A 25,938-nucleotide genomic window follows, 5' to 3' on the forward strand; every position below is an offset into this window, starting at 1 on the left:
TACTTTTCATCTGATACTCAAAATCACTTGCTTTTAAATACAGCTTGTCATTTTTAGATGACTCAAGTGTCAAAAACATTTCAGATCTAAATGAAATTTTTCCCTTTTCAGGATGAGAAAAACAGATCTCTTTGGCTCTAAGTTTTCCTGCCTTTTTCCTTTTAGATTCACCAACAGCTTTGCTTTTGGTTTACCCTGAAATTGCCATCTTCTGGCTTTTCTTTCTCTTAAATAACCAAAGAACTGAAACGCTGTTATTCACTCAGCTCTACTGAGCCCTACCTACCCAAGCAGCCTCCAAACTCAAGCTCCAGAGATGTGGCACTGACAACACAGACAGAGCCCAGGTGTATGCAGTGAGGTGGATCCCACCACCCACTCTGTCTCTGTTTCCAGCTCCAGGCTCTTGAACAAAAGCAGCAGTGCCCCTCCCCAGGCACTGCTCACCTTGAAATGGAGCAGTTTGTCCTCAGGGCGCAGTGACTGGCAGGTCACTGTCTTTTATTAAATTCCCAGCTCTCACTCCTCCACTCCTCTCTGTCCCCCATGGTGACAGGGACATGCAGGAAGATCATTGCTCTACAGACAGATATCTGGGGAACGAGCTTTTATCTCTGGGTGAGTGTGTCACAAAAGTGGAGCTAATTAACTGGGGCTCTGTTTTTGAAAAAGGTTAATATTTTATCAAATGTCTTCTGTCTTGAGGAATAATTAGCCCTGGCAGCAGTAGCTCTGCCATTTCCCAAGGGACTGAGCAAGAGGCTGGAGAGAGACACGTGGTATTGATGGATAGACAGCAGCTCAACTCTGGGCTAGCACTGCATCTCACCAGCAGGTATTCCTCAGCACAAACCAACCTGCCACAGGATATTAACAGAGGCAAACCCCTCTCTTCAAAGGCTGTACACATTCTTCTGGTCCATTCCTTGCCCTCTGGTGCAAGGATGCTTTAAAAAACCAAGGCACTGTGACTCAGCCAAGAGCACTGACACTGAAGCACCAGTCCCAGTCCCTTCTCCCCAGGCACTCTCTTCCCTTATTGCTCCAGCACCCCAGTCTGCACAACAAAAGGGAAATCCCATGGGCTCTCCTAATTCTTCCATCCCAAAACCAAACCTGTTCTCATGGGGGAACCAGCAGCTGAAGTAAATTCCCACAGGGACTGTGCAGAAGGAGGCTCCCCCAGTGCCTGCACAGAAATCCTCAGTACAATGCACAACATCTCTCCACAGGGCTGGGATGCAAACAGGGAAAATGGAGGGACTGAAAAAGGACGAGGGAAGGGTCATTTCAAATCGACCCAGAACTGGTTTGTGCGTGCATTTTTTCTTGGCAAAATGCAATGGACGGGTGAGGGGGGAATTTCCAAAATGAAATAGAAACTGTCTCATAGGGAAACAAAGCCAAAATTACTTAGGGGAAAGAAATACATCACTATGTGGGGGGGAGGGAGAGGGGAGAGGGAAGTTCTCAGCTTTTTTCCCTCTCTGAAACCGCAATTTTTGGCAAGGAACACAAAATAAAGGTATTCTTCAGGGAAGGAACAGCTGGGATGGAAGCTGTGCATGCTCCCCCGTGAGCCCCTCAGATTCTCTCTGGGAGGATGCCTGTCCCGTGCAGATGCTTTTCCCACCCAGCAAGGCACTGAGGGGCTGGGAGGAGGGATAACTTGGATAAACAAAACTCAGCACTAAGAAATGCAGTATTACACCAGGATATTTGCTGGAACAGTCCAGTCATCCCCACTGCCTGCAGCCAGGCCCCAAGACACTGAGTCCCTACAGACTCCCCCAGGACCCACCCTGCCAATCCCCTTGGGCCTGCAGACATCTTCTAGCCAAGAATACAGCTCAGGAAGAGTTTCTGCTCGCTGTGCAGACAAGTGCCATAACTCACACTCCTCGCACAGCCCATTCAGATGGAAGTAGCTTTGCCCTCCAGAAAAAAAAAAAAGAGTAACACAACCACTTAACTGGCACATCCTCCTGCATCCCAAACACCTGCCTATACACTTCCATCAGCTCCTCAGAGAGCCTGGTTCACTCCTCAGCTGCTTCTCAAGTTACCCTCATCCTGTTCATGCAAGAAAAAGAAGAGGGGATGAATAGCACTGAAAATTCACCACTGCAGAATAAATGCTGTCGCATCTGCCACCTCCCTAGAGCAGACACAACCAAAACACAACCAACCCTGCTCCTGGAGGAACACCAGCCTCCCCCAGGCCCAGCATTCCTTCCCAGAACCATTTTTAATGAAAGCTCCTCAGCCTGCCTTTTCTCTAGGCAGCTCCTCAAGATACAAAACTGCAGCATCTCACTTCACCTCAGTTCCTGCCCCTTGGTGACAGCCAACACCCAGAGCCCATGACTCCAGGGCATGATTCACAACCTGGGATCAGCTGAGCTGTGCTCCAAAAGCCTGAGGGGAGCCACCATACTGCCAGGCTGAGGAAGACACAGCACCAAGAGGGTGGCAGGAGCTCGTTTTCCTGGGATGGTGACAATGACCCCGTGTCCCTGCCAAGGAGGCAATGCTGAGTGAGCAGGGCTAAAACGGCCCCGTGAATATTTTTCTTCACTTTCAAGCAACATAATGGAGGGGAGACTCCACGGGATTTTTGTCTTTGACCAAGTTTTCTCAAGCCTGTCTCAACCCCACTGTTGGCAAAGGCTTGCAGTGTTAAGCCAGAGAAGATCCATGAGCATGGTAATTAGAATAACCCAAAAGTGATGAACACCAAAAGAGGAGATGACAGCACCTCAAGCAACTTCAAAGTTGTTTCACAAACACAGGAAGCTGGAGGGAAAGAACTACAAATTCCACATGCAGCAACCAGGGTTTTTAAATTACATCAGCTTTTAGAAAATGCTGGGGCAAGCCTGAGAGGCAGGAGTCCCAGTGGGCTCATTGCTTTCTGCATTGAGACAAACCTGGGCTGATTACAGAGCTGACCCACCTTGGAGCAGGAGGCTGGATCACAGACCTCCTGTGGTCTCTTCCAGCCCAAATTATTCTAAGATTTTATGAAGTGCCAGTTTCTGATTAATAGCTGTCTTGCTTTCCTTGCTTAGCTGCCAAGAATTGCCAACCTCAATACTCCTTGTTCTCTGTGCTACCTGAAAACAATCTCTCTGTGTTTTGATCACACGATGGCTCCTCAAACCCCCCTGCAGTTTCAAGTCCAAATTCACCCAGAAGACCAAGTGCAAATGCCACCATGTGAGGTGATCATTCCACATAGGCATGAAAGTTTCAGATTTAGGCCACAAAAGCCAACTGATCAAGGGCACAACCAAGACCTTGACCAATGCAGGCAGTTCTAGTTTATCCCAAAGGGAAAAGGCAGCCCCTACTCTACTTAAAGGATTGTTCTCATATATTCATCCTGAGAGATCTCAGCTTAGGGAGATGATGGAAAAACACAGTGCTGAGAGCTAACCTCTGGTGTCCAAGGAAAAAAAGCAATCATATACTTTCGAGTAAAATGTGTTTTCTGCCACTGATTTGTGTACCTGCTCACCTGCAGGGTTGTGCTCTGCTCTTGCTGTCACTAGAAATAAGGAGACCAAGACCAAAGGCAGGGGTATCCCAGATCTTCTCTTACCCAGCTGTTTCAGCCCCAAAATTCTTTGCAGGCAAAAGATCTGGACAGCCCTCACACATACAGGATTTTGCTGAAATGTGATAAATCTTATTTTGCAATGCAATGACAAATATCCTGGCTCTGCCCAGAAAACAGAGTAACAGCTGGAATAATAAATCAAGCAACAGAAAAACTCCTCAGCTGACAGCCGCCCAGCAGCTAATAAAGAGCCCCAAAGGCAAGAAGAAACCTGGACCCTCTCACACCCAGCCACCCCAAGCTCACACAGGGTGCTGCCCCCTTCTCCCCTCAGGGCATCACACACTTCTCATGGGGTGAGAGAGGTACAGGACAGAGCAGAGCACAGACACCTGGCCACACCAGGACACCTCCTCCAGCTCTCACCACTGCCACGTCCAGAGATGCGGCAGCCTCTGAGCACTCCCTCTCCCCCATCCTCCTCACCTGGCTCCCTCCTTCATCCAAACTCATGGGCAGGGGTCCATCCATCTGCCCTGCACTCAAGGCTCCCCTGCTCAGACCTGCCCCACCACCCCTGTGCCCCAAGCAGATGCACCCAGCAGCACCAGGCACAGGGAGACCACGAGCACACGCACCCCTGCCCACACCACCTCTTGCCCTGGTCTACACAGCACCCCCCGAGCCAGCAACTCACCAGACATTGCTTGAACAAGCACATTTAAAAATAATAATCCCCCAGGACTTAGTCTGCATTACACAGGAAAGTGGATTAGCCCAGCTACAGTCCAGAGGCCAAAGTAAGAAATGTATGGAGTCAGCAAAGTGAAAGATAACAGGAGACCTCAAAAATCTATAGGTTTGGTTTTGCTCTCAATTGTGCAAGGTCCATCTGGGTCCCTACAAACCCTCCCTCAAATTCAAAGTGGGTTTGGTCACCTGCTAGGGACCCTAGGGACTTACCTGCTCCTGCAGGTCTAACGTTCAGGTATCATTGAGGACAGCAGAGCAGAGCCCCCACTCTGTCCTACCTGGGCTTTTTCATACATATTGGCATCCAGACATTAAGTTCCTCCTTTGGGGACTGTCAAGAAACCAGGCAAGAAAGGTAAAATGCTTAAATTCCTGTGTGGGGCAAAAACCACATTTCTGTCTGCTGAGACCCAGTGTTCACCTCAAGAACAACCTCAAAGTGGTTTTGGTCTAGTGGGGAAAAGGAAGCTGGAAGAAGACAAGGCAATGTGAGAAGTCCAAGGGCATCATAAACGTGCCAAACCAAAGGCAGTGCTGCCAGCTTTTCTCCCCTTCGACTCCTCATTCCCAAGAAGACATCACCACATTTTCAGCGCTTGCCACTCCTGGGTGGCAATCACCAGCTCACCCAAAAACAGAGTCACTCCTGGGTGGCAATCATCAACTCACCCAAAACCAGAGCCACTCCAAAGCCTGCACATGCCACAGCTGCCCTCTTGTCATCTGCACAGGGATGCCAACATGCGCTCCCACGTGCCAGCCGTGCCCAAGAGGGACACAGGGAAGGGCAGAGAACCATGCTCAGCCCCAGGTGCCCGTGTACACAGGTACAGCACCCAGCAGAGGTGACCCTCAGGACCACCTGTTCTCCCCAGTCATGCCCACACTCAGCACAGCCAGGTATTTTTGCCTACCCCAACCACAGCTGCTCCACTGTGACGTGAAATGTGCAAGCTCTGCACCCTTGGGATGCAAGCTGAAATTAATGGGTCAAAACAGCACTGCAGTGTGTAATGCTCCTGCTTGAGGGTTGAAATCTTGGCATTTCTGGACCTTGAGAATAAAAGACAGCAGCTCTCTGTCTTAGGGAAACCTCGCAGGCATCACCTGCATCTTCCCATCCCACCAAAAACAGACCATATGAGCAGAGGAATCAGTCCTAAGCTGCCTTCCTACCCAGGGGACACTCTCCAACTGGCTTAGCACAGGGATTTAAGAGAAGAAATCTGGAGGAAATCTTAAGAGTGTGTGCTGTTGTTCTGAAAGAGAACAGACTATAACACTATAACAGCTGAGCTTTTCTAGGGGGCACAAGTTGGCAGGACGTGGCTTCTGGGCTGCCAGGATGCTCTCACCTTCAGCAGACAATGCAACACCTGATCTTCGTGCCTGCAGCATCCCTGCCAGCCTCGTGTTTCAATCACAACTTGATCTTAGCAGCTGCTTTCTCTGTCTCAGACACACACATACACAAACACACCCCCTAAGCAGCTGTAAAATTAAACTTCAGTTGGGTAGGTAGGACCTCTTGTAAAGCACTTGAGACTCAGAGAAGGAGGGAATTTCAAAAATGCAGTCTTATGCTAGAATTTGAGAGGGCTCCATCCTTGGCCTTCTTGCTTTATCAGCCCTTGAGACAGCACTACTAAACATGCACTGCTGAAGTAAGAAGCAAAACAAACAGAGGAAAACAGACGCTGCGAGATGCCTGAAGCTGGCTGACATGATTTGCAGTAGCTGGAGAATTCTGCTGGAGGCTCTCACCTCTCCTCCAGCCTCTCATCTCCTCTCCTTATCCCCGATTTCCCCCCTCAACCAGCACAAACCCCCGCCCAGGCCGGTCCCAGGCGAGCCTGGCAGCCACAACAGCATCCGCGCATCCATCAGAGCCAGCGGGGCGCGGCGAGGCGGAGGTCAGCCCAAGCAGCATATGGAGCACTGGCGTGGTGAGCACCAGCCTCCCCAGGAGCTGTCTGCCACAGATGGAAAAAGCCCAGGAGCCATCAGGATGAAATCTTCTGGCTGGGGGCGACATGTCCTGGCTCCTGCCGGCGTTCCGAGCCGCTGAGCAGTGCTGGAAAGCTCCGCTCCTCTCCCCCCGGCACTGACTCATTCGCTGCCGCTTCGGTGGGAGTTGTGGATGAGGTAATTCCCAGTGCATGTGGCTACCGTGGTGGAGGGAGACTAGCCACCCACTCCAGGGGAATGAGCTGGCTGTGCACACTCTGGATAACCACCAAGCTCCAGGTCCCGTCTGCTGATGCAATCACAGGGATGTTTTAACCTTGACTTTTGGGGAAGGTGGGGTGCACCACCACAACAGGGCCATCCAAAGTCTTCTCCTTGGAGAAAGGCAGCCCTTTATGCGGTCCAAGGGCATAGTCAATGTGCAACCAGGAATGCAGTGAAACACAAGGGGGTCACCAGGAGCACCGCTCCAGCTGTGAGATCTCCCAGGCCAAGTGACACAAAGTAGTCCACAGAAAGCATGACAGCTCCCTGGCTGAAATCACCCACAAACCAAGCTGAAGTTCATAGCCCTGCACTAGCCAGAGGCAGACAAAGAGAGCCAACACAGTTTCTCCTGCTCTGATTTCTTGGAACACTGCAATTCCTCTCCATCTGAAACTATTCCACTGGCTGCAATTTAAAAACAAAATCAATCCAGCAAACATTGCTAAGCAACTGGCTGTCAGTGCCACATCCCATCCCATTGAAAGTATTTGCCCTCTCCATGACCTCCTGGCAAGGAGCTTGCTGCTCAGCCCTTACCAGATTTTGTATATTCAGCTACCGCTGGCAAGTCCAGATGTTTGGCTGGATTAGGAGAGAAAACACCAGGAAACTTTCTGCAACCATCCTAATGAAAAACACCCCACAGAGAAGCTGTGAGGAGCAGCATTACCACATCCCAGTCCCCAGGATTAGGATCCAATGTGTGTGTCTCTGGGCATTACCATGGTCTGAAGGTCCGTCTCAGTGCTGTCACACATCATGCAGAGGCAAGAAGATGGAGAGCCAACACACTGGAAACCTTGTCACAAAGCAGAGCACAACATTTCACCGAGAGACTGATGGAGAAGTTGCTTATCAATAGCAAGGAGCTGAAATGATGGATGAGACCCTCTCCAAAGCCTCCTAAACCCTTGCACAAGCTGGGCAGGAGCCTCTTGGCACAGTGGTACCCCTTAGTGTGGGGTCCTGAACTGCCCCAAAGTCAGCTGGAGTAGAATTGAGGTGCAACTCTCTGGTTTCACTCTGAGCAGCTTAATCCAAGTTTTCCATTGAAACCAAGCCTCTAAACACAGCCTCCAGTAGGACATGAAGCAGGAGCACTGCAGGTGTTCCTTTCTCCCACAAGAGCCTGGTCCACACAACCCTGCTCTCCCCTTCACAGGAGGGCATCTAGTCAAACCCATGGTGCATTCCCTTTACATGTTCTTGCACAGCCACCAGCAACTTCTCCCTGCTCTGAGAGCCGGCCATGCTTATCCGTGCTTTCCGAGGTATTTCTGCTGCACAGTTCAAGACCAGCTTCCAGGCTGCACGGCAGGGCCTGACCATCACCTGCAGCAGCTCCCAGGACACCTGTGCTGTAAGTAAGGATTATTTTTCCAGAGTGGGCTCAGCTCTGCACTTTCCTCTCTCCCTCAACCACCAATCCTAGATCCTTCTCCCTCCTCCATCCTCTCCACCAGCGCCTGCCTCCCCCAGACCTGCCGGCAGCTCCATTTCCTCCGTGGCTACTCTAATGCTTGGCTAATGGTGCATCATCCGCAGCATTCCTCAGGCATATTCAATAAATCAGAATCCAATTACCGGGTTAAGGAAATTGGAAACAAATTAAATTAGCCCCAGCCCCTCCCACGTGCTGTGCCCTCTCTTCCTCCTTAATGAGAACTTTTCTTTCACAGGAGCACTCAGCGCCACATCTGCCCGCCCAGGAACAAGGTGGCTGCCACTGCACAGCGAGGGTAGGCAAGGGGCAACCGAGGCAATCTTCCCTTTTAATAGGGCAGATGGTTAATATCCCTGGCATTAATTCTCTCCAGGAATAGCACATTCGCTCTCTGCTCAGCTATAACAGGCGTCCGTCAGGGCTGACAGCTCCTCTCCGGAGAAAGGAGCATCTGGTCCTTACAGCAAAAAGCAGCTAAATAAATAAATAAGCACATGGCTTGCTACACGGCTGGGGAGCTGGTGCTGTTTCAGCATTTCAGCCTAAGTGCTGCATTTGAACTGGAATGGGGGAAGTTCAGAGCTGGGTCAGATGCCAGGAGCGGAGTCACTCTGATCTGGGAGCAAGGTGCAGCACGGGCAGCAGGGTGATATGGCTGGGTCCAGCACAGAGCTCCCCCCAGAGCAGGACTTCCCCAAAAGGGCTCCCAGGACAAGGCAGCAGAGACAGCTGCTGCCTGCAAGCTGGGACATAATGCCAGGCACAGCTCCATGGAAAGAGCTTGCACCGGCTCTGGACTGGTGACCGACAGTAGGGACCAGGCATACGCTGTGTCCTCAGGTGACAAGGAGGAAAATTGCATGGAGGGGACCTTGGGAGCTCTCCCTTCACCCACTGGGACATCCTCACATCACCCCAACCAGCAAACGAACAATTAACCCCACTGACCTTCAGCAGGAAGGGCAGCTCTTCCCCAGTGAGATTGGAAAAGACAACCAGAGGGAGACTACAGCTGAGACTTCAGCAAACAGGGGTGCACCAAAACTCCCAGCCCACCCTTCTCACACTGACAGGGGAGTGCAGCTCCATCTACAAGGCAACTATTGCTGCAATGCTCCCTGCCTTTCCCAAGAGCTCCTTTGGGCACCAAAGGATATTTCTGACCTCAGGGGCGCTGGAGCAGCTAGTAACCCAACAAGTTCTTACCCTTCTCTCCTCCTCACTCAGCAATTACCCCTTATTCCCCACTCCTCTCTCTGCAGAGCAATTTCAGTGCTCAGCAGTTATTTTATCCCCCTTGCATCACCTCACTGCATCTGCAGAGCAGGAGTTCTCAGCACCCGTGAAGACTGTGCCCATCAGTGAGACTTGCTCTTGCAAACCCATTACTTTTTGGAAGGGAAAATAAAGGCCTATCCTTTCTTTCCCTATGGTCCCAGAAAATTTTGTACAGTTTCAATTAACAGGTTTAAGACTTCCAGACATGCCAAGAAATCAAGCAAAGGGAAACACTCAATCCCAGAAATACAACCCAGGCAGACCCAATCCCAAGAGCACCCGAAACCACATCCCTGGAGGAAAATGGGACTAGGCCCCTGGGAAAAATGCATGTATTTTATGTTTGGCTTTCTGCAAATATTAAAGTGAATATTATATGTGTTGTTAGAAAGTAATGCTGTATTCTCTTAAGTACTGTGTTAAATATAGTTTTAGGTTATAAAAAATGTTAAAATAGAAACTATGCTATGTAGGATACTTTTTTCAAAGAAAGGAGTGGCAGTGAGATAGCAGCCACAGGACACCTAAATCTTTCAGAGAAAAAGAATTTATTGCCCTCTTAGCAGAAGAAAACAACTTCTTCCTGCCTGGAAGGCGCTGTCAGGATTCGGAGGAAAAAGCTGACACTGACCAGACAGAATCCTGTATTTAAATGAAATTTATGCATCATGTATGAGGTGTATGAATATGCAACAGGCTGTTTCTTTTAAGGGTTAATCCTCTGTTAACGTGGGTCCTTTTTCAGGCTTGTGCTGCCCTGAAAAAGGTACCCGGACGTCCATAACTCTTTGTATTTATTGTCTCATATTGTCCTGATTCAATTTGTCCAAATTATTATTACTCTAATTGCGTTACTATTTTTTATAACCATTTTACTACTATTAAACTTTTAAAACTTTAAAAACAAGTGACTGGCGTTTTTCACAGCCCCCACGCCGCGAAGTTTGGTGAGGAAGAGGAGGAGGAGGAGGAGGCAGGGGAGAGGCAGAACCTGTGGTGGCGGGTGTCGCGGACAGCTCGGTCACTGGGGATCCTCTCGCTCTCCCGCTGGTTGAAGGCATGCAGCCGGTACGGGTCCTCGCCGCCCTTCCACCTCCGTGCGCTCAGGTACCTCCGCTCTTCAAACTGATCCCACAGGTCGTCCCAGTCCGCCTCCGACTCCTGCGCGCACAAAGTCAGCCCCGTTAGACACAGCAGAGACCGGAGCACGCCTGAGCCCGCTCCAGAGCTCCTCCCAAGCCCCCCCAGAGCTCCATCATCCCCGCAACCCGGGCAAGCGCTGCAAGAGCAGCCAACGAGGAGTCCTGTTATAGCAGCCTCTTCCAGCCAGGTCTCATAAGCTCTCTGAGGTCTACGACACACCCAACGTGGCTCAGCTACTTTTGGAGGCATAAAAATCAGCAGGACGGCTTCTGCTGCAGTGTTGGAAACAAAAAGGCAAAATAACAAACAGAGAAAAACTCAGCCAGGTGCTAGAGGTTCTTGCTCCTGGTAAAACACCTTACAAAAGTGATTAGTTTCTTGTTCACTTCTTTTTCTAGTAAATTGCCCTAAAGGTGGGACTTTTTGGCTTCTGTCTAATTAGCTATCCTTAAGTTTGAGGTGAAGTCCCCCAGGCCTATGAGGTGGTTTTTTCACCTAATCAAGTGAACCCTTCTGGGCTTCTTTCCTTTTTGAGGGGACAAAAGATAGTTTTATCACTCTGTCAACAAGAGGCATACTCCTATAGAGTCCCATGAAGTCTTCAGGGTTTATTTTTTGTCCTTACTTCCTGAAACAAGATGTCAAAGAGAGCCTGCCAATTTGAATGAAAAGGACTAATCTGAACCCAAATTCAGGTCTCTGGTGGATGCCTCTCTCAAGCAGCACAAACATTTTGTAAGGGTTTTAATTTCTCTGCAGGCAAAAAAAAAAGTTATTTTACAACACATGACCCATTGCCCCCGTAACCTTTCAGGTAGGAAAGGAGTAATCCCACATTTCCACAACCACATCCTAACCCCAGCTCCAACAACAGGACCCTGGAAGAAGGGGGGCATCATGCTCCCAACCCAATTTCAGTCCATCTTTGCCACTGCACATCTCCCAATGAGGACTTCAGCTCTACCACAGGGAGAAGAGCAGGGAAGCACATGCCCGTCCCCCCAGCACCAGAAGGATGGAAGAGCTGCATTTTGGGGTTACCCAGCAGCTTCAACAACCTTGGGGGGTTTAAGCATTTCTTGGTGGCTCGGTGCTGTCGGGATGGAAGCATCCCTGAGCAGCAGAAGCTGTCGGGGGTTTAAGCATCCTTTGGCGGTGTCTGAGGCAGCACAAAACAGAGCCGATAAGATCTCATCGCTACAGCAGCACAACCTCTTTGATCTCAGCCTACCTGTAACACTGAGAGATGCAAACATTTACACACATCTCAGCCCTAAAGAAAATTGTGATCTTATCCAATAATTGATCTTTTCTTCTGCTTTTCTTTTTCCCCCCCTCCTCAGTTCACACCGTCTCAAAGCCGATTTTGCCTGCTAATAGCACAAATTGAAGCTTTTGAAAAGGGCGATTTTTATCCCATAATTGATTTTACTCCCATCTGGCAGTGCATTTTTTGTAGTCACAGGAAAAGGAGGAGGGAGCACTGGCTCCTGCAAGTAAACCACCACAGGAGCAAGCCAGGCACCTCCAGCCACAGGATGCCCCACTTTGCTCTGTGTTACAGTGACATGAGCACTCCCAAGAGCCAACAAACTCCAGGGATGCAAGGGTTTCCAGATACAGGGTTGTATTCATCCTCCCCTGGTGTGACCCCATGGCCTTCTCAGGACCTCCTCCAGCACCTTCCCCAGTGTGAGGAGATCAGAAGAAACCCCTGAGTCACCAGCCATACTGAGAGGAAGTTATTCAGGACTGGAATAAAGTTATTCAAGGCTGGGAGAAAGTTATGAAACCAGTAAAGTCCCTGCAGGAGTTTTACGAGGAGGACGCACATAACCCAGCCGCGGACTTTCGGGAGGGCTGACGTGCACAGGCTGATAAATGCTGTTTATTTTGGGTCTTTTCTCAGGCATCTTGCAAAACATGATTTAGCACGGCAGTAAAAGATCAGGGAAGAGTGAGGTGATTGCATGGCGGAGCCAGCGACAGCCTGATGTTTATAAGATTTCACGATGACCCCAGGAGGCCTGGCGCCGCTGAAACAACCACCGGAGCTGCAGTCCCTAAATTTTAATGCTGTGAAGAAAAATAAAAAGTTGGTTTTATCAAACTTAATAAGAAGAGAAATGGCTTTCGAAAGTGGCCGCACAGCACTTACGGCTGTAAGGTCTGTGTGTGTGTTGTTTTGGTTTTTGTGATGTCAGTTACACCCAATAGCCTTGGGTCAGCTAGAAGGGTACAGCTGGGCAAGAATCTGACTGATGGCTCAGGTGGGAGGGCTGGTGGATTCCCTCAAGAAAACTGGAGCTTCTGCACCTGCTACAAGTGCAGCAATGCCCTGGTCAGGCAGCAGAAGCAGGGTTTGGCACATGGCAGGGTCCTCCAGGGTCTGGGATGGCATTTTCCATCTAACTCCACTAACGTGCTGTTACCAGGGGTGGGGTCCCAGCAGGAAATGGACAAATACCAGAGCTTTACCCCACAGTATTCACCTCTCATCCTGCTCAGGATATATCTTGCATTCCAGGTTGCATTCCTCATTCAGTCTGCAGAGACTAATTAATACTCCTGTGCAATCTCCACCTGAAAGACACCAGCCCACCTTGATTCACCCAGGTTCTTCTTTTTGAGCTGAGGAAAGCTATCAGTGGGATGGATAATAAATATTGGATAACTAAATACACACCTGAGATCTACAGTAACTAGATGCCAGAGATTAAACACTTATTTTAATCCCTATCTGGCCACAAAACAAGACCAGGGATTGGGTTCACTTTTTCAGCCAGAGGTAGATACTGGGGGTTGGTCATTTGCTTTTGGTCTGCATCACCTGCCCAAATCTTCTGGGTGTTCTTTCCATCCCAAGCCTCCCTAAAAGGGTAACTGAAATTGGAGCAGAATGCTCAGCTCAGACAGACACAGGTGCACACTGACCTCTGCAAAACACAGCTGCTCAAAGCAGGAGAGGAAAGCATGAAAAGCTCCCAGCTGTGCAAACAGCAGGAGGCAGGAGACCTCACCAACCTGCACATAGGGACTCACCTGTTTCTCACCTGCACCTGATCTGAGACAGGGAATGAGAGTTAAAGCACCAGGAGAAATCTCCTTTGCTTACCCAGGGACAGCACATTGGTTACAGGTTACCAGATAAGGTCTTCATTATAATATTTCCACAATGTATAATCACCTCTTCCTCACACCAGAATTCTGTCTTGGGAGTTATTTAACTGATGTGCAGAAATCTAAATTTAATTTATTATGATCTAACTCACTTTAGAGGCCAAATTACCCTGCACTAGAAAAGGATCAAGTCAATACTCCACTTGCCTTTCTATTTATCTTCTACAGGGCTCATCTCTCCAAGTTTCCTATTCATTTTCTCTCACGTACTAGTAATAAATTTTCATTTTTTTTTCCTTGGAATTAGGTAATTTCTCTTTCAACACTGCAGTTTAATGACTGGTATTAATTATAGGAAACACAGTCAATGCTTAAAAGAGTTTGAGAGACTCAATGAGAAGGAAAGAGAAGAAAAATACATCCAAGGAGGGGCTGTCTGCTCTTGGCAAACAAGTGTTGCCTCTTCCAACACCACACTGGGGAGTCCCCCAGGGGTGGTCAAGGACAGGGACACCCACAAAAAGACACTGACAAAACTTATTGTGGGGAGAAGCTTCCATCTCACACCAGCACCCAGCCAAGAGCAGGGGGTCACCAAGAGCTTTGTCTGCCATTTCACTAAAGCACCCCCCAAAAAATGACCCACTAAAGGCACCTCCTCCAAAACCACCCATCACCCTCGTTGGCTAAGGGCACACAGCCCAGAGCAGGCACAGAGGCAGCTTTTCACTGTAACTGTACATTAAAGATTAAAAGCCTCTCAGTGCAAAGATGTAATTCGTCATCTGCCTCTTAAATCACAGCTCAAACAAAACAAAACAAAAAAAAATACCAAAGAAACAAAGAAGGGAAAAAATAATATTTAAGAAAAAAAAACCAAGTGGTGCTGCAGGGGGAAAATGGGTCATTAGCAGTAAAACTACAATTTCCTGGCAACTGCTAATGCCTTGTTTATGTGGATTTCTGCGAATATGACATTTTAACGGCATAATAATTGTGTGATTACAGTACAGCAGGGATTGCTGGAGCGGGAAGGAGGAACAAGCAGCGGCGGCTGCTGCGGGGCCGTGGCGTCTCCGGCAGCGTACGGGAGGCCAGGCCAGGCTGCACACCGGCAGGGAAAGGGCAGCTGTGGCAGCACTTTGGCCACCCAGAGGCAGCCCAGCACTGCAAGGGCATGTCAGGGGAAAAGCCTCCCAAGAGGAGCCAGCAGGGACAGGGATGGGCAGGTCACACCGGTCCCCAGGGCCAGCCTCCAGCTGCCCAGCAAGACAAGGAGTGGGCAGCACGAGCCAAAGGGAGATTTTGACTCACTTTCCTCTTTTGTGGCACTGTTTTAACATAGAGGACTTAAGCCTTTACTAAAATAAAAACTGTTTTCCTTTTGGGCCTGCTGAGTTCTGCCTTCAGTCCAGAGTGAATCAGACCAGTGCCATGAGCATGCTTATTGTAAATGCAGGGCCACCAACGAGGGGAGAGAATGATGCATCTGACTCCATCTTATCAGAAGGCTAATTTATTATTTTCTTATACTATATTAAAGAATACTATACTATACTAAAGAATACAGAAAAGATACTTACTGAATGCTAAAAAGATAATAATGAAAACTCATGACTCTTTCCAGAGTCCCAACACAGCTTGGCCCCAATTGGCCAATGAGTGAAAACAACTCACACCAGAATCCAGTGAAACAATCACCTGTGGGTAAACAATCTCCAAACACATTCCACATGACCCCAACAAAGGAGAAGCAAATGAGATAAGAATTGTTTTTCTTTTCTATTTTCTGTTCTCTTTTCTTTTCCTCTCTCTGCCTTTCAGCTTCCCAGGAGAGGCATTTTTTCAGAGAATGTGAATGCCACACATGGCATTTCAGGAGACAGCAAACCCAAGCCAGCCCAGGGGGCTGGCAGAGCTGACAGGGTTTTCCAGGGAAACCATTTGGCCACAAAAAGGGTTTTTCTTGTGCAGGTGTAAAGATGACCCCAAAGGAGTCCGGCAGCAGCCAAATGTGCCTCTACCTCGATTCCCCTCAAACCCAGCTTTCCCTGGAAAATCTCATCCCTACGAAATACCTGACTGAGCACTTGCCACTGAGCCCATACCCTGGGACTCAGGCATTAAAAAACAGGAGGTGCGGGGGGGGGAAATTAAAAATTGCATCAGCCTATCACAAGGTCTAATAAACAGGTGAAAGCTCTGGGAACTCAGATGCCATGCAGCACTCTGCTGCTGCCCAGTCACGCTCTGTCACTGCTCTGCCAGCGAGGACATCCTTGTGCTCAGCAGGCTCGGGGGCACTGGAGGCAGAGGGCAATCTTTCAGCAGGAACTGCAACCAGGCATTATACAAATGAGATTTAGAAGTCTCACTGAAGCACAGGGCCCCTGCAAACAGGAGGTTCAATTATAGAGCTGCTGCTAGCCCAGGAGCTAATGCCAGCTGAAAGGATTATAATACTTCAAACAGGATAGGGCTCATCCCTCCTCGTCCCCCGGTGCCAGCACATGCACTTAAGAGGGTCAGCAGCATAAGAGGGAAAAGAAGTGGGACAGTGTCAGACTGCCTTTGTCCTCATCCTTGAATAACCCAGATGGAGCAGTGAGGTACAAGATCCTTCAGCCAAGTTTTGGTGTAGTTTTCTCAGCCCCAGAGCCCAGTGCCTCAGCTTAGCCCCGAGTGAGCAGTGCTGTCCATCCCAATGGCCTCAGCCTCAGGATACAAGGGGGAGACAGGCAGCACCACAGCCAGTCTCTGTCCCATCCAAAGAGGATATGGTGGTGCCAAAAGCAGGCTCTGGGTCTTTGGAAAACAGGCTTTGTACTCATCCTGCATTACATCCTCCAGCCCATCAGGTACCGTTCAGCACCAAATTCACACCAACCCTGGAAGTCACCTCTTTCCTCTTACCCTCCTTCCCCAAATTGCACAATCTCTGAGCCAATCAAGCACTTAAATACAAACTTAAGTGACTCCAGGCATTTGTGAGAACCAAGAGAAACCCCCGTCTAAATGCTTGAAGGTAAGTACCTGCTTAAGTGCTTCACTGGCTCAGTGGCCCTGCTTTGTGCTGACACAAACCACATACTGGGAATGGAGGCAGCTCTGGGCCCCGACCACGATCTGCCCTAATTACTTTTCTGACCCATGGAGATTTTAGCTCCACTTCATTTATTTGAGGGCTGTGAAACTCCTCTTCCTCCTGCACTGGTACCTGGGCACAACATGGATGAGCACCTTGGTGGCAGCTCCTCTGCGACCCCATGGGGACACACAGCAGATCCAGGATCCCACCCTCCTCCAAAGAGGACCAGCACCTCCCCCTGCTTGGAGGTGATTTTTTTTTTGTCTCAGAAAAACTCTCAAATTGGAAACGCTTCCGATCTGAGCCTGTTCTGACCACCTTGGGAGAATAAAAATCAAAACAAAAGAAAAATCAAATAAAATATTAATACAGATACCTAATTAAAGCAAAGCACTTCTCCAGCAAAGCCTGCCTTCCAGCTGGGGTCCCTGGAGAAGCTTTGAACATTCACCATCAAGCTTCTCATTGCCACTGACCCTTTCCTGCTCGTGCACATCCACAGGCATTCTGCTTCATCTTCAAAGGGTGGAGCATCTCCTCCTCCTCCTCTGCTGGCTCAGCAGGGAGCACGAGCCCTTGAGGACCTTTCAGTGTCCCACTTTCTCACTTGGCCCTGAGGCCAAGAGCACACTGTCCCCACCTTTTCTGCCCTTGCTGCTCACCACCTCCTGTGTGGGCAGAGCCTGGATCTCTCCTGTGGTGCACACACACATTTACACAACCAAGGCACCTGCTGTATCAGGCAACAGGAGTGACAAAGGCTGGAAAGGGGCCAAGGAAGAAGATGTGACCTTCAAGAACTGGAAGAAAACTTGACCCTCACAAAGTACAGCTGCAACTTCAGCCTGGATGGAAACATCCCTCTCAAGACCTTGGAGAAGGCTCTTCAGCACCTTCCTCCTGTCATCCCTACACTCAGACATCAGCTCAGGTTGTTGGCCACTGAGTCAGTGCAAGCAGCTGACCCAGGGCTAAGGAATCTGGGCCACCATTAAGGCAATCACAGATAGAACCAGCAATTTGTTTATCTTCTTGCCTGTATCTGTGGTAAACAATATACATGGTCTGAAACACCCTCCAGAGGCTTAAATCTGTTGAAGTCTCCAGCCAAATATAACAGCGTGAAAAGTCACTGGAGAATTACTGATGCTTTTCCCAGTAAGGGCACCAAAGCTTTAATTTTAAAATGGATGGCCAGGGCAGCCACCAAAATGGGGAATTTATTTGCAAATCAGGAGCAGGGGACTCCGAGCTGCACAGAGGCAAAGATGACAGATTCATTGCTTTGATGAAAAGCCAAATTTTGTTTCAAGGGCTTCCCTTAGGAGAAAACAAGTCAGCTCAGAGTTCACACCACACTTATCAGCAAGCAACTGCTGCACTGGCAGTGGTGCCAGGTTAAAATATATCCACATCTCCCACAGGCAGCCAGAGCCAGAGCTCCATATGTGGACAATGCTCCTACCTGCTGGCTCTAGCACCAGGCCACCATCCTGCCTCTAGAGAGGGACAAAGCATGCTAGCAGCCAGCATCACACACCCCAGAGAGACCCCAGGAATTCCCATGGTGACCCTCACCATCTCCAGCATAGTGAAGAACCTCATACCACTCTGTGACAATGGAAGGGAACGCAGGATCCAGGCCACTGACCTCTAAAAACAACATCCAGCAACAGAATTCTTGCATTTTCTACCTAGAAAGATGCTCCTTCATCTTGGACCCCCAAAATCAGGTGTGTTCATAAGAGTCTCACTACATAAAGAACACAGATCTTAACTCTTTAGAATTATAAATTAGCCCATAGGATAGCCTGACACATGGAGACAAATCCTGTGTAATTAAAAAGGAAAGGAAGCCGATTATATCCTCCTGGAGAATATTGCTGCCTGCTTCTGTTTTATTTATACGTTAGAGTGTATAATGAGCTGAATATTTAGGAGGTCAGCACAAACCAAGCTGCTGACTGGACAAAAGAGAAGACCCAGCTCTGTCTGTACTGAGAGTCGAGCAGAAGGATGGAGAGGATTTTTGGTCATTTCCTCCTACGCCTGCCCACAGCTCTCCTGGGATGCTGCAGGCCTTCTCAGTTCAGCTGCTTGTGCTTGGGCTGCATCAGTCTCCCCAAGTTTCCATCTAAAAATGGTCTTCTGGGTGTCCCCACAGCCCCAAGAAAAGGATGAGCAATGCCAGTCCAAGTCCACTGGCACCTGTGAACCCCTCTAACGGGTTTACAAATGGTAGTTCTGGAGGGCAAACCAGATAAAATACGTTTTAAGAGTCTCTGCTTTCACTGAGATTTTCATTTTTTAAGATTTCAGGTTTTAAAAACCCAAAATAAGTGGAAAACATCTAGACTGGCAGCACCCTCACAATGAGTTGAGGGTCAATTCCCAAGCCAAGTCCTCTGAGAGCTGATGGGAGCAGCCCCACCAGTACTCCCACTGCCACTCCCATCGGCAGTGGGATGCCCACAGCACCCTTGGGCCCTCTCATTGTTCTCCACCTGCTAATTCCCAAAAATGCCTTTGCCCCCCGCCAAATGGGATCCCCTCAGCAACCCTCTCTGGGCTCACCAGGGTGCCAGGAGATGCCAAAGAGCATCTTTGGGGCCATGGTACCACATTGATTGGTGCCCCACAGGCAGCCCCTCCCCAGCCCACTGCCCCCACTCAGTGCCATCCTCTGCTGGCTGCATGGCCAGAGTGTGGGTGAGTGAAAGAGCTGCTCCCCAAAGGTCATCACCAATTACAAAGGGCACTCACTGGGAAAGAAATTAAGGCAACATCCCCTGTGTGCCCCCCACACCAGCCAGGTTCAGCACATTTCCAGCATCACAAGAGGTCAAATATATTGAAAAGAACTCAGAGCGATGGTGGGTAAATAAAGTAGCAAAAGGGAGCTCCTACATGGACAGACAGTGTTTTGTTTTCCTTCTGTGCCTTTCAGGACAGACATGAGCTGCTTCCCAGCCATGAAGGTCGAACCAGCCTTCCCAGGCTTCAGCAGGAGCAGCAGATGATTTAGCACTTAGGAGCCCATAGCTGTACTCAGTCTCCAGCTGAGCTTTGCTCCTCCTCCTGCATAAGAGCCAAAACTCCTACCAAACCACAGAGCTGGAGCACCTCAGAGGTCAGGGAAGGTCTTCCCCTTCCCCATGGAGCTGCGGCTCCCACGTGCCAGAGGACAGCCTGGGACAGGGCACATCAGGGGAAAGGAAAGGGGAAAGGGAACAGGGAGGGAAGAATAAAGGAGCCAGCCAGGCAGATCCCTGCTCTGAATGTCCTGCTTTGAACCCAGCCCTTTAAAAATCAGGAGGTTAATCCCAATCACTCCTCCCAAGAAGGAAGGGATCGTGCTGTTAATATAGTCAGCATCCTCAACCCAACATGGCCTTTTCACAGCTGCAAAGCCAGGGGTAATCCATCTGGTAATTGCTTCCATGAGGATCTTTACACAGCTTTAGAAACTAATGCTAGTATCCTTCCCTGAGCAGCCACCCTCCCAAGGCAGGCAGCAACAGGAGTGATGGTAACAGCAGCAAGTGAATGTGAAGCATCTCCAAGGGAGGGAAAGGTTATTAAAAACCACATATATCATAAAATAGGTATTAAACAAAAATACAGTAATTGCAAACACACAGGACAGTTACATACATGGCTTTAGCTGCCTTTAAGAAGCCACCAGCTTCACCCTTCCCCCTCCCTCTGACAGCTAACTGCTTTGGGGAGCAGACATGTACCACGACAGCACCAAGGCACAACCTGCTCCAAGGAAGGAGCTCAGCAAGGACAAGAAATGCTGTCAGACCAAACTCCCCACTTCTGCACTTGATTTCTGGTTGTGGAAAAGCCCTGGACTCCCTCCAGCACTCCTCAGCTTCCCTGCTCCTACAGTTAAGTCACAGGGCTCCCACTGGGCAGGAGCACGGCCTGTGCTGAGCAGCTCCAGTACAAGGGCTTTTTTCCCCTTTTCCCACCTCTCACCTCCAGCAGAGCGGGAAGAGCAGAGGAAAACCCTTGCTGGTGACTAACCAAAATGCCCCAAGCCCTTGCAGAGAGCCTTCCTGCCCACTGTGCAGTGATGTGCTGCAGCCCAGCCCAGTCCAAACCGTATCAAGCAGCTGTGGTGGCAGCAGTGCAGAAATTCCTGGACAAAGCTCGACTTCCCCAATAGATTTAAAAGCATCATTGGGAAACATGACAGCTGCCCTAACACACATGCTGCAGAAGGATGCAGGGGCAGCAGAGGCTGTGGGGTACTGACCTGTGGGGCAAACTCTCAGGGCTCAGCTGAGGCTCAGGACCTGCCAGTGCCTGCCTGTCAGACACCATCCCTCTGTCAAAAAGCACTGGTGACCCATGTCCTCATCTTAACACACACATTTTGCAGAGGAAGGTGTTTCTGTAGCCCAGAGCTGGTCCTCAACACACAGGTGCAGGGAGATGAAGCTCAGGTCACAGCAACGATGCTCCAGGGTGTGTGTACTCCTCAGATGTAGCAGCCCATCCTCCCCTCAACTCCCCTCAAGGAGAAACTAGATATAAAACATTTGTGACAGCAAGAACGGATCTAAACCTTTGATCCTCAGGTACCTGCTGCTGGAGTGTCTGCAAGATCCTCGGCCTGGGCACACCATGACTGACAGCACCGCAGATACAGCAGCATAATTTAGAGCACATGTGTCAGCCCAGCCTTCCTCTATCTCAGCTCAGTAATAGAAATTAAAAAAACAGTGCTGGCTAGTGAGAAATGCACCCTAGGAAGGGATGGCAAGTATTAAAATAATCCAGCCTGCTGGGGAAGGACTGTGGGTCCTGGCCAGCCGTGAGCACAGGCGCTGCGGGAGCCCCAAGTGCTGTGCCTGGGATTGATGCAGGCTTGGCTGGGGATGGGGAAAAACAGAAGCAGGACATGGCTGGTGTGGCCTGGCCAGGCAGATGACAGGCAGATCTCCAGGCTCTGGCCATCCTCCAGCAGCACAGCCCTGCTGCTTGCATGGGAAAACCCTGAGCAGAGCCACGTCTGGGCACGGAAGCCGCAGCACGGGCATCATAAAAACCAAACCCATGCTAAGTCTCCTGATGCAGCAAACTCAAAACATCCAAGAGCATGGGGATCTGGATGGAAACCAGGAACCAGCATTGAGCTTTGCTGTTATTATCATAAAAAAACCCAATCTGCATTTGGCACTGATTCTCTCACATACAAAAACACATTTCACTGCAATAAGCAAAAGAGCATTTTTGAAGTCTTCAGTCATGAAAACACAGTATGGAAGTCTTGGTGAGCATCTCCTGCTTGGGCTTGGACCAGTCCCCTTGTCTGATTTCCTCCACCCAGGCAGTATGGCTCATGGCATGCACACATTAAGCTCCACAATTCCACACACCGTGGGGGCAGCAAGCCCTGCCATGTATCTCAGTGTCTCAAACCTCATCCCCTTCCATGCAGCCACCAGAGCAGTCCTATAGATGACATTCCGTCACAAGATGCATGTGGGCAAGCAGAGCAATCACACTACAAGCCAGCAGCAAAGCTCAAATCCAGGCAGAAATAAGCTTTGGCACCATCAGGCTTGGGCAGTGGCAATGGTCGTGGGCACAGTTCAGCCTCTTGCAGCACAGCTGGGTGGCAAGACAACACATGTCCCACTTAGTGCCTAGGCAGCACAGAGGTGTCACCACACAAGGCTTGTCCACCCAACCACCAGAAACAAGCTGACAGGCAACACCTCCAGGACCTCTGAACCCAAAGAGTCAGCTCTGGAACAGCCCCACGCTCTCCTCCATGGGGAGCATCTCATGCTGGGTGGACACATCAGCTCCTCCAGCAGCTGTGCACTAACTGCTGAAGGCAAAGCTCCCTGCCCTCAGAAAGCTGTGGGAAGGGAGGAAAGTCCCCTGTGTGACACAAGGAGTGGAGAGCAGAGGCTAGACCCACACTTAGACAGTCCCATCACCCACCTGGGCCACATCCCAGCCCACATGCCTTTGATCCCTCTTGCTCCAGCAGCAACACGCTGCCCTTGCCTGCAGAGCTGCATTAAGGATTAGGTGGGATCAGACACGGGATAATACAAATCAGGTCGTGTTTGCTGCTGGCAGTAGCTGCAAGGAAATGAGGAGCCAGTCTTTCCAGCCAGAGGGAAACAAGATGCTGGCAAACTCTGGCCAGGCAGGCAAAGAAAGGAGGGATATGGCTGAGACCTGGTTAATGCATGCAGGTTCAGATACACAGTGCCTGATGGGCCACAGCTACATGGGAAGGGAATCTCCCTGCTGAGGAGCCATGCCTCCTTAGCTGAGCTTCCTGGTGGAAACCAGGGCAGTAGAAACTGCAAAGGAGGTTCACGCTGCTGGAGGGAAGTGTCTCACACCACTCCTGCTGGGCCTGTGTAACCAGAGATGAAACACAACCTTCTGTTGTCTGGATGGTCCTGAAAGCACAAGGCAAGTCCCAAGCTGGTCATGCTGCTTCTCTTAATGTTAGGCATCCATTGGGCTTGTTTTTTCTCATAGACCTTTTTCCATCCTTACCCTCTCCCACACACTCCAGCAGCTCTTCTCTTCCAGCTCCAGGCCTGTCTCTATCTCCCCTCACTACCCCAACCCTTGGCACCAGTCACAGTGTGTCTTCAAACATAAGGGAGAAGATGCCTGGAGGTACACTCAGGCTTTGAGAGGCATGCTGGAGCAAGCTAAAGCCACACCACCTCAGGGAAGAGCATGTGGGATAGAGAAGATGTGCCAAGCACCAGACATGCTATTCCATGAACTTGCCCAAAACCACAGCAGCCAGTGCAGAGGTCCCATCAGCTGTGCATAAGACATCTCAACCAACACTGGTCCTGATGGCTGTAAAAACCCCACTTGACTGGTTTTATACTTGATTTACTGTTGTAACAGCACCTTCAGAGCACAAAGCTCCAGCTGAGAGCTTTCATAATCTTCATACCCTCGCTAGAGCCCGAAGAAGGAAAAACTCTCACAAGATGTGAAGAGCTCTGGACACGGCACCACAGGCTCCCAGCTCTGAGCTGGATGACCTGCCCCAGGCTCATGCACAGCCCTGGGAAGGAAAGGCAGGGGCACAGAGCCCCAGCAGCAATGCTTGCCGCTGCCCCAGCAAGCCTGCACACAGATGGTGACAGCACTGGTCCCTGTGCAGCCAGCAGCATATGCTGCTGCTGCTGCTGCTGCCCACATCAAGGCAGATGCCTGGAGAGATGCACCAGAAATAACTGGTTACACAAGCCAAGACTTTTCATCTATGCAGTCAAAGAGACTGTTTTAATCCCAAACTACTGGGTACAGCTCAGCATCTGAATTCACCCCCCTCCCTTTTTTTTTTTTTTTTTTTTTTTTTTTGCAGCAAAGCGAACAATATCTCAAGGGCAACAAAATGGACCTAAAAAGGGCTGAGACAAAAGAAGGCCAGTGGGACCTACTGGTGGCTGCAGACAGCCAGGCTGGTGAACATCTGTATGGCAGAGAGTTTCTGCTCCTGCTCTGCCAGCAACCTTTATGTCTGCTTTAACACGGGGCAATAATGCTCACTTAAGAGCTTCATGCTGAATTAATCATAGCAAAGTGCTCTATGGTTCAGCCAGGAGAGATAGGAAGGCAGTGCTAAGCACAATCATAGCTGTACTCAGCAAGACTAATGGTCTGTGCTGTGCTCTGGCCCTGGGAAGCGCTGCTTTAAGCTCCTGAGCAAGATGCAGAGCAGCCCCAGCAGGAATGCAGCCTCCTCCCTGTCCTAGATAGGCACAGACACATCTGCCCAGCTGCCTGCACTGACAGGGGCTCAGCAGGATCCAGCTGGACCACCCAGCTCTAAAACTGCTGAGCTGAGGAAGGTGGCGTTCAGAGAAGCAGGGCAAAAAGAAGATCTCATTTAACACTTGTCCAGACCTTTTCCCCATGCATCTTGTCCAGCCACTGCTGAACACAGCCAGACTTTCAGCACCTAGAAAATCCAGTTGTAGGGGGCTCCACAAGCAGCTTGTGTCCCAGCACACTGAACCTGCCCCTTCCAGCTTTCTTTGACAATCCCAGATTTTGTCCAGGAAGAGATGGGAGCTATTTCCTATCCACCACTTGTCTGCCATTAATGACTTTACAGACCTCCAGCACAACCCCTGTCCTCCATCCCAGACTGAGCATCCTGAGGCTATTTCTTGCAGAGAAGCCATCACCTTGTGTCCCCCCCTGCACCATTTCCAGCTCTCCAAGATGGCAGGGAGCAAAAGCAGGCAGGATTTGCTGTCAATTCACATGGCAGCACCCTGCTTGTCCTCACAAGTTACCCAGGAAAGGCTGTTCAACAGTCCTGTCCTCTGCCTCCCTACTTAAATGTGACTACAAAAAGAAAAGCAGCAAAAGCCTCCTCATTCTAAAATACGAATGCAGGCTGCTAAAAGGCACCAGGATCCTGGTACAGCAGGACAAGATGGTTTTCCCCTCCACAGGGCATTTGGCAGGGGCTCTGCTATTTCACATGTCACAGCTGAGCTCCAGCAGGCTCACTGTGGCTTATCCCTCACTTCTGCCCAGCTTCTGCAATGCCAAACAGGAATGGGCAGCCAGCACTACTGGAGCAGGGCTCAGCTGCCAGCACCAGGCTAAGCCCACCAGCCTTTTATTTCCCAAGTGGCGAAGATGAGGAATAAAATTAAAATTCTTCGTTGTGTTTTGATTTAACATTTTATCTTCGCTGGAAGCAGCAGGGAAAATGTGGGAAATGTGGAGCATGTAAGTAACCACTCCATAGCAGAAGCAGCCAGAAGAGACACTAGGGCATCTAGGGCAAGTTCTGAGAAACTAATTTTAAAATGTTCCCTCCGCCAACACAGATAAATATTTGAGAAAAAAAAGAAACAACATGAAAATTCAGTTGACTCACGAAGAGCAAGCACGTCAAATATAGAAAATAAATTAAATAATTAAAGGGCAAAAGAAACGGGATTTTAGCCCTGCTTTGAGCATAACTTTCATTACAGCCTTACCTAGGGAGCTGCTTTTCACCATCAGACTGGGTGAAGCAAAGTGAGCTTTTGCCATGCTTCTAGGCCACATTCCCAGGCTTCCCAGCGAGGAAGGGAAGCACTGAGCAGTGACCTGGGTGCAGGGTGTCCTGCTCTGTGCCCCCAGAGCACAGCACAGCCTCCCCCAGGCCTCCCCATCCTTTCTCCATGTCCTGATGGGACAGCTGAAGTGTGGAACAGGGACTGCTTGGCCCACAGAGACCCTGAAATTCCCCATGGGATGTAAACCCACTGGGAATATGCTATTAGCTGTTAGCCCAGATGCTGG

General features: G+C 49.8%; 1 protein-coding gene across 1 annotated transcript in view; it reads right to left on the reverse strand.

Moving 5' to 3' along the window:
* The window catches only part of GALNT14 (polypeptide N-acetylgalactosaminyltransferase 14), a 95,177-nt gene that overhangs the window by 51,031 nt on the left and 18,208 nt on the right, over positions 1–25,938 (reverse strand). Inside the window, exon 2 of the mRNA XM_030944290.1 lies at positions 10,264–10,433. Within this exon, the coding sequence (XP_030800150.1) occupies positions 10,264–10,433 (170 nt within the window). The remainder of the gene's footprint in view (positions 1–10,263; positions 10,434–25,938) is intronic.

The sequence above is a fragment of the Camarhynchus parvulus genome, chromosome 3, assembly GCF_901933205.1.
Source record: "Camarhynchus parvulus chromosome 3, STF_HiC, whole genome shotgun sequence".
Classification (NCBI taxonomy): Eukaryota; Metazoa; Chordata; class Aves; order Passeriformes; family Thraupidae; genus Camarhynchus; species Camarhynchus parvulus.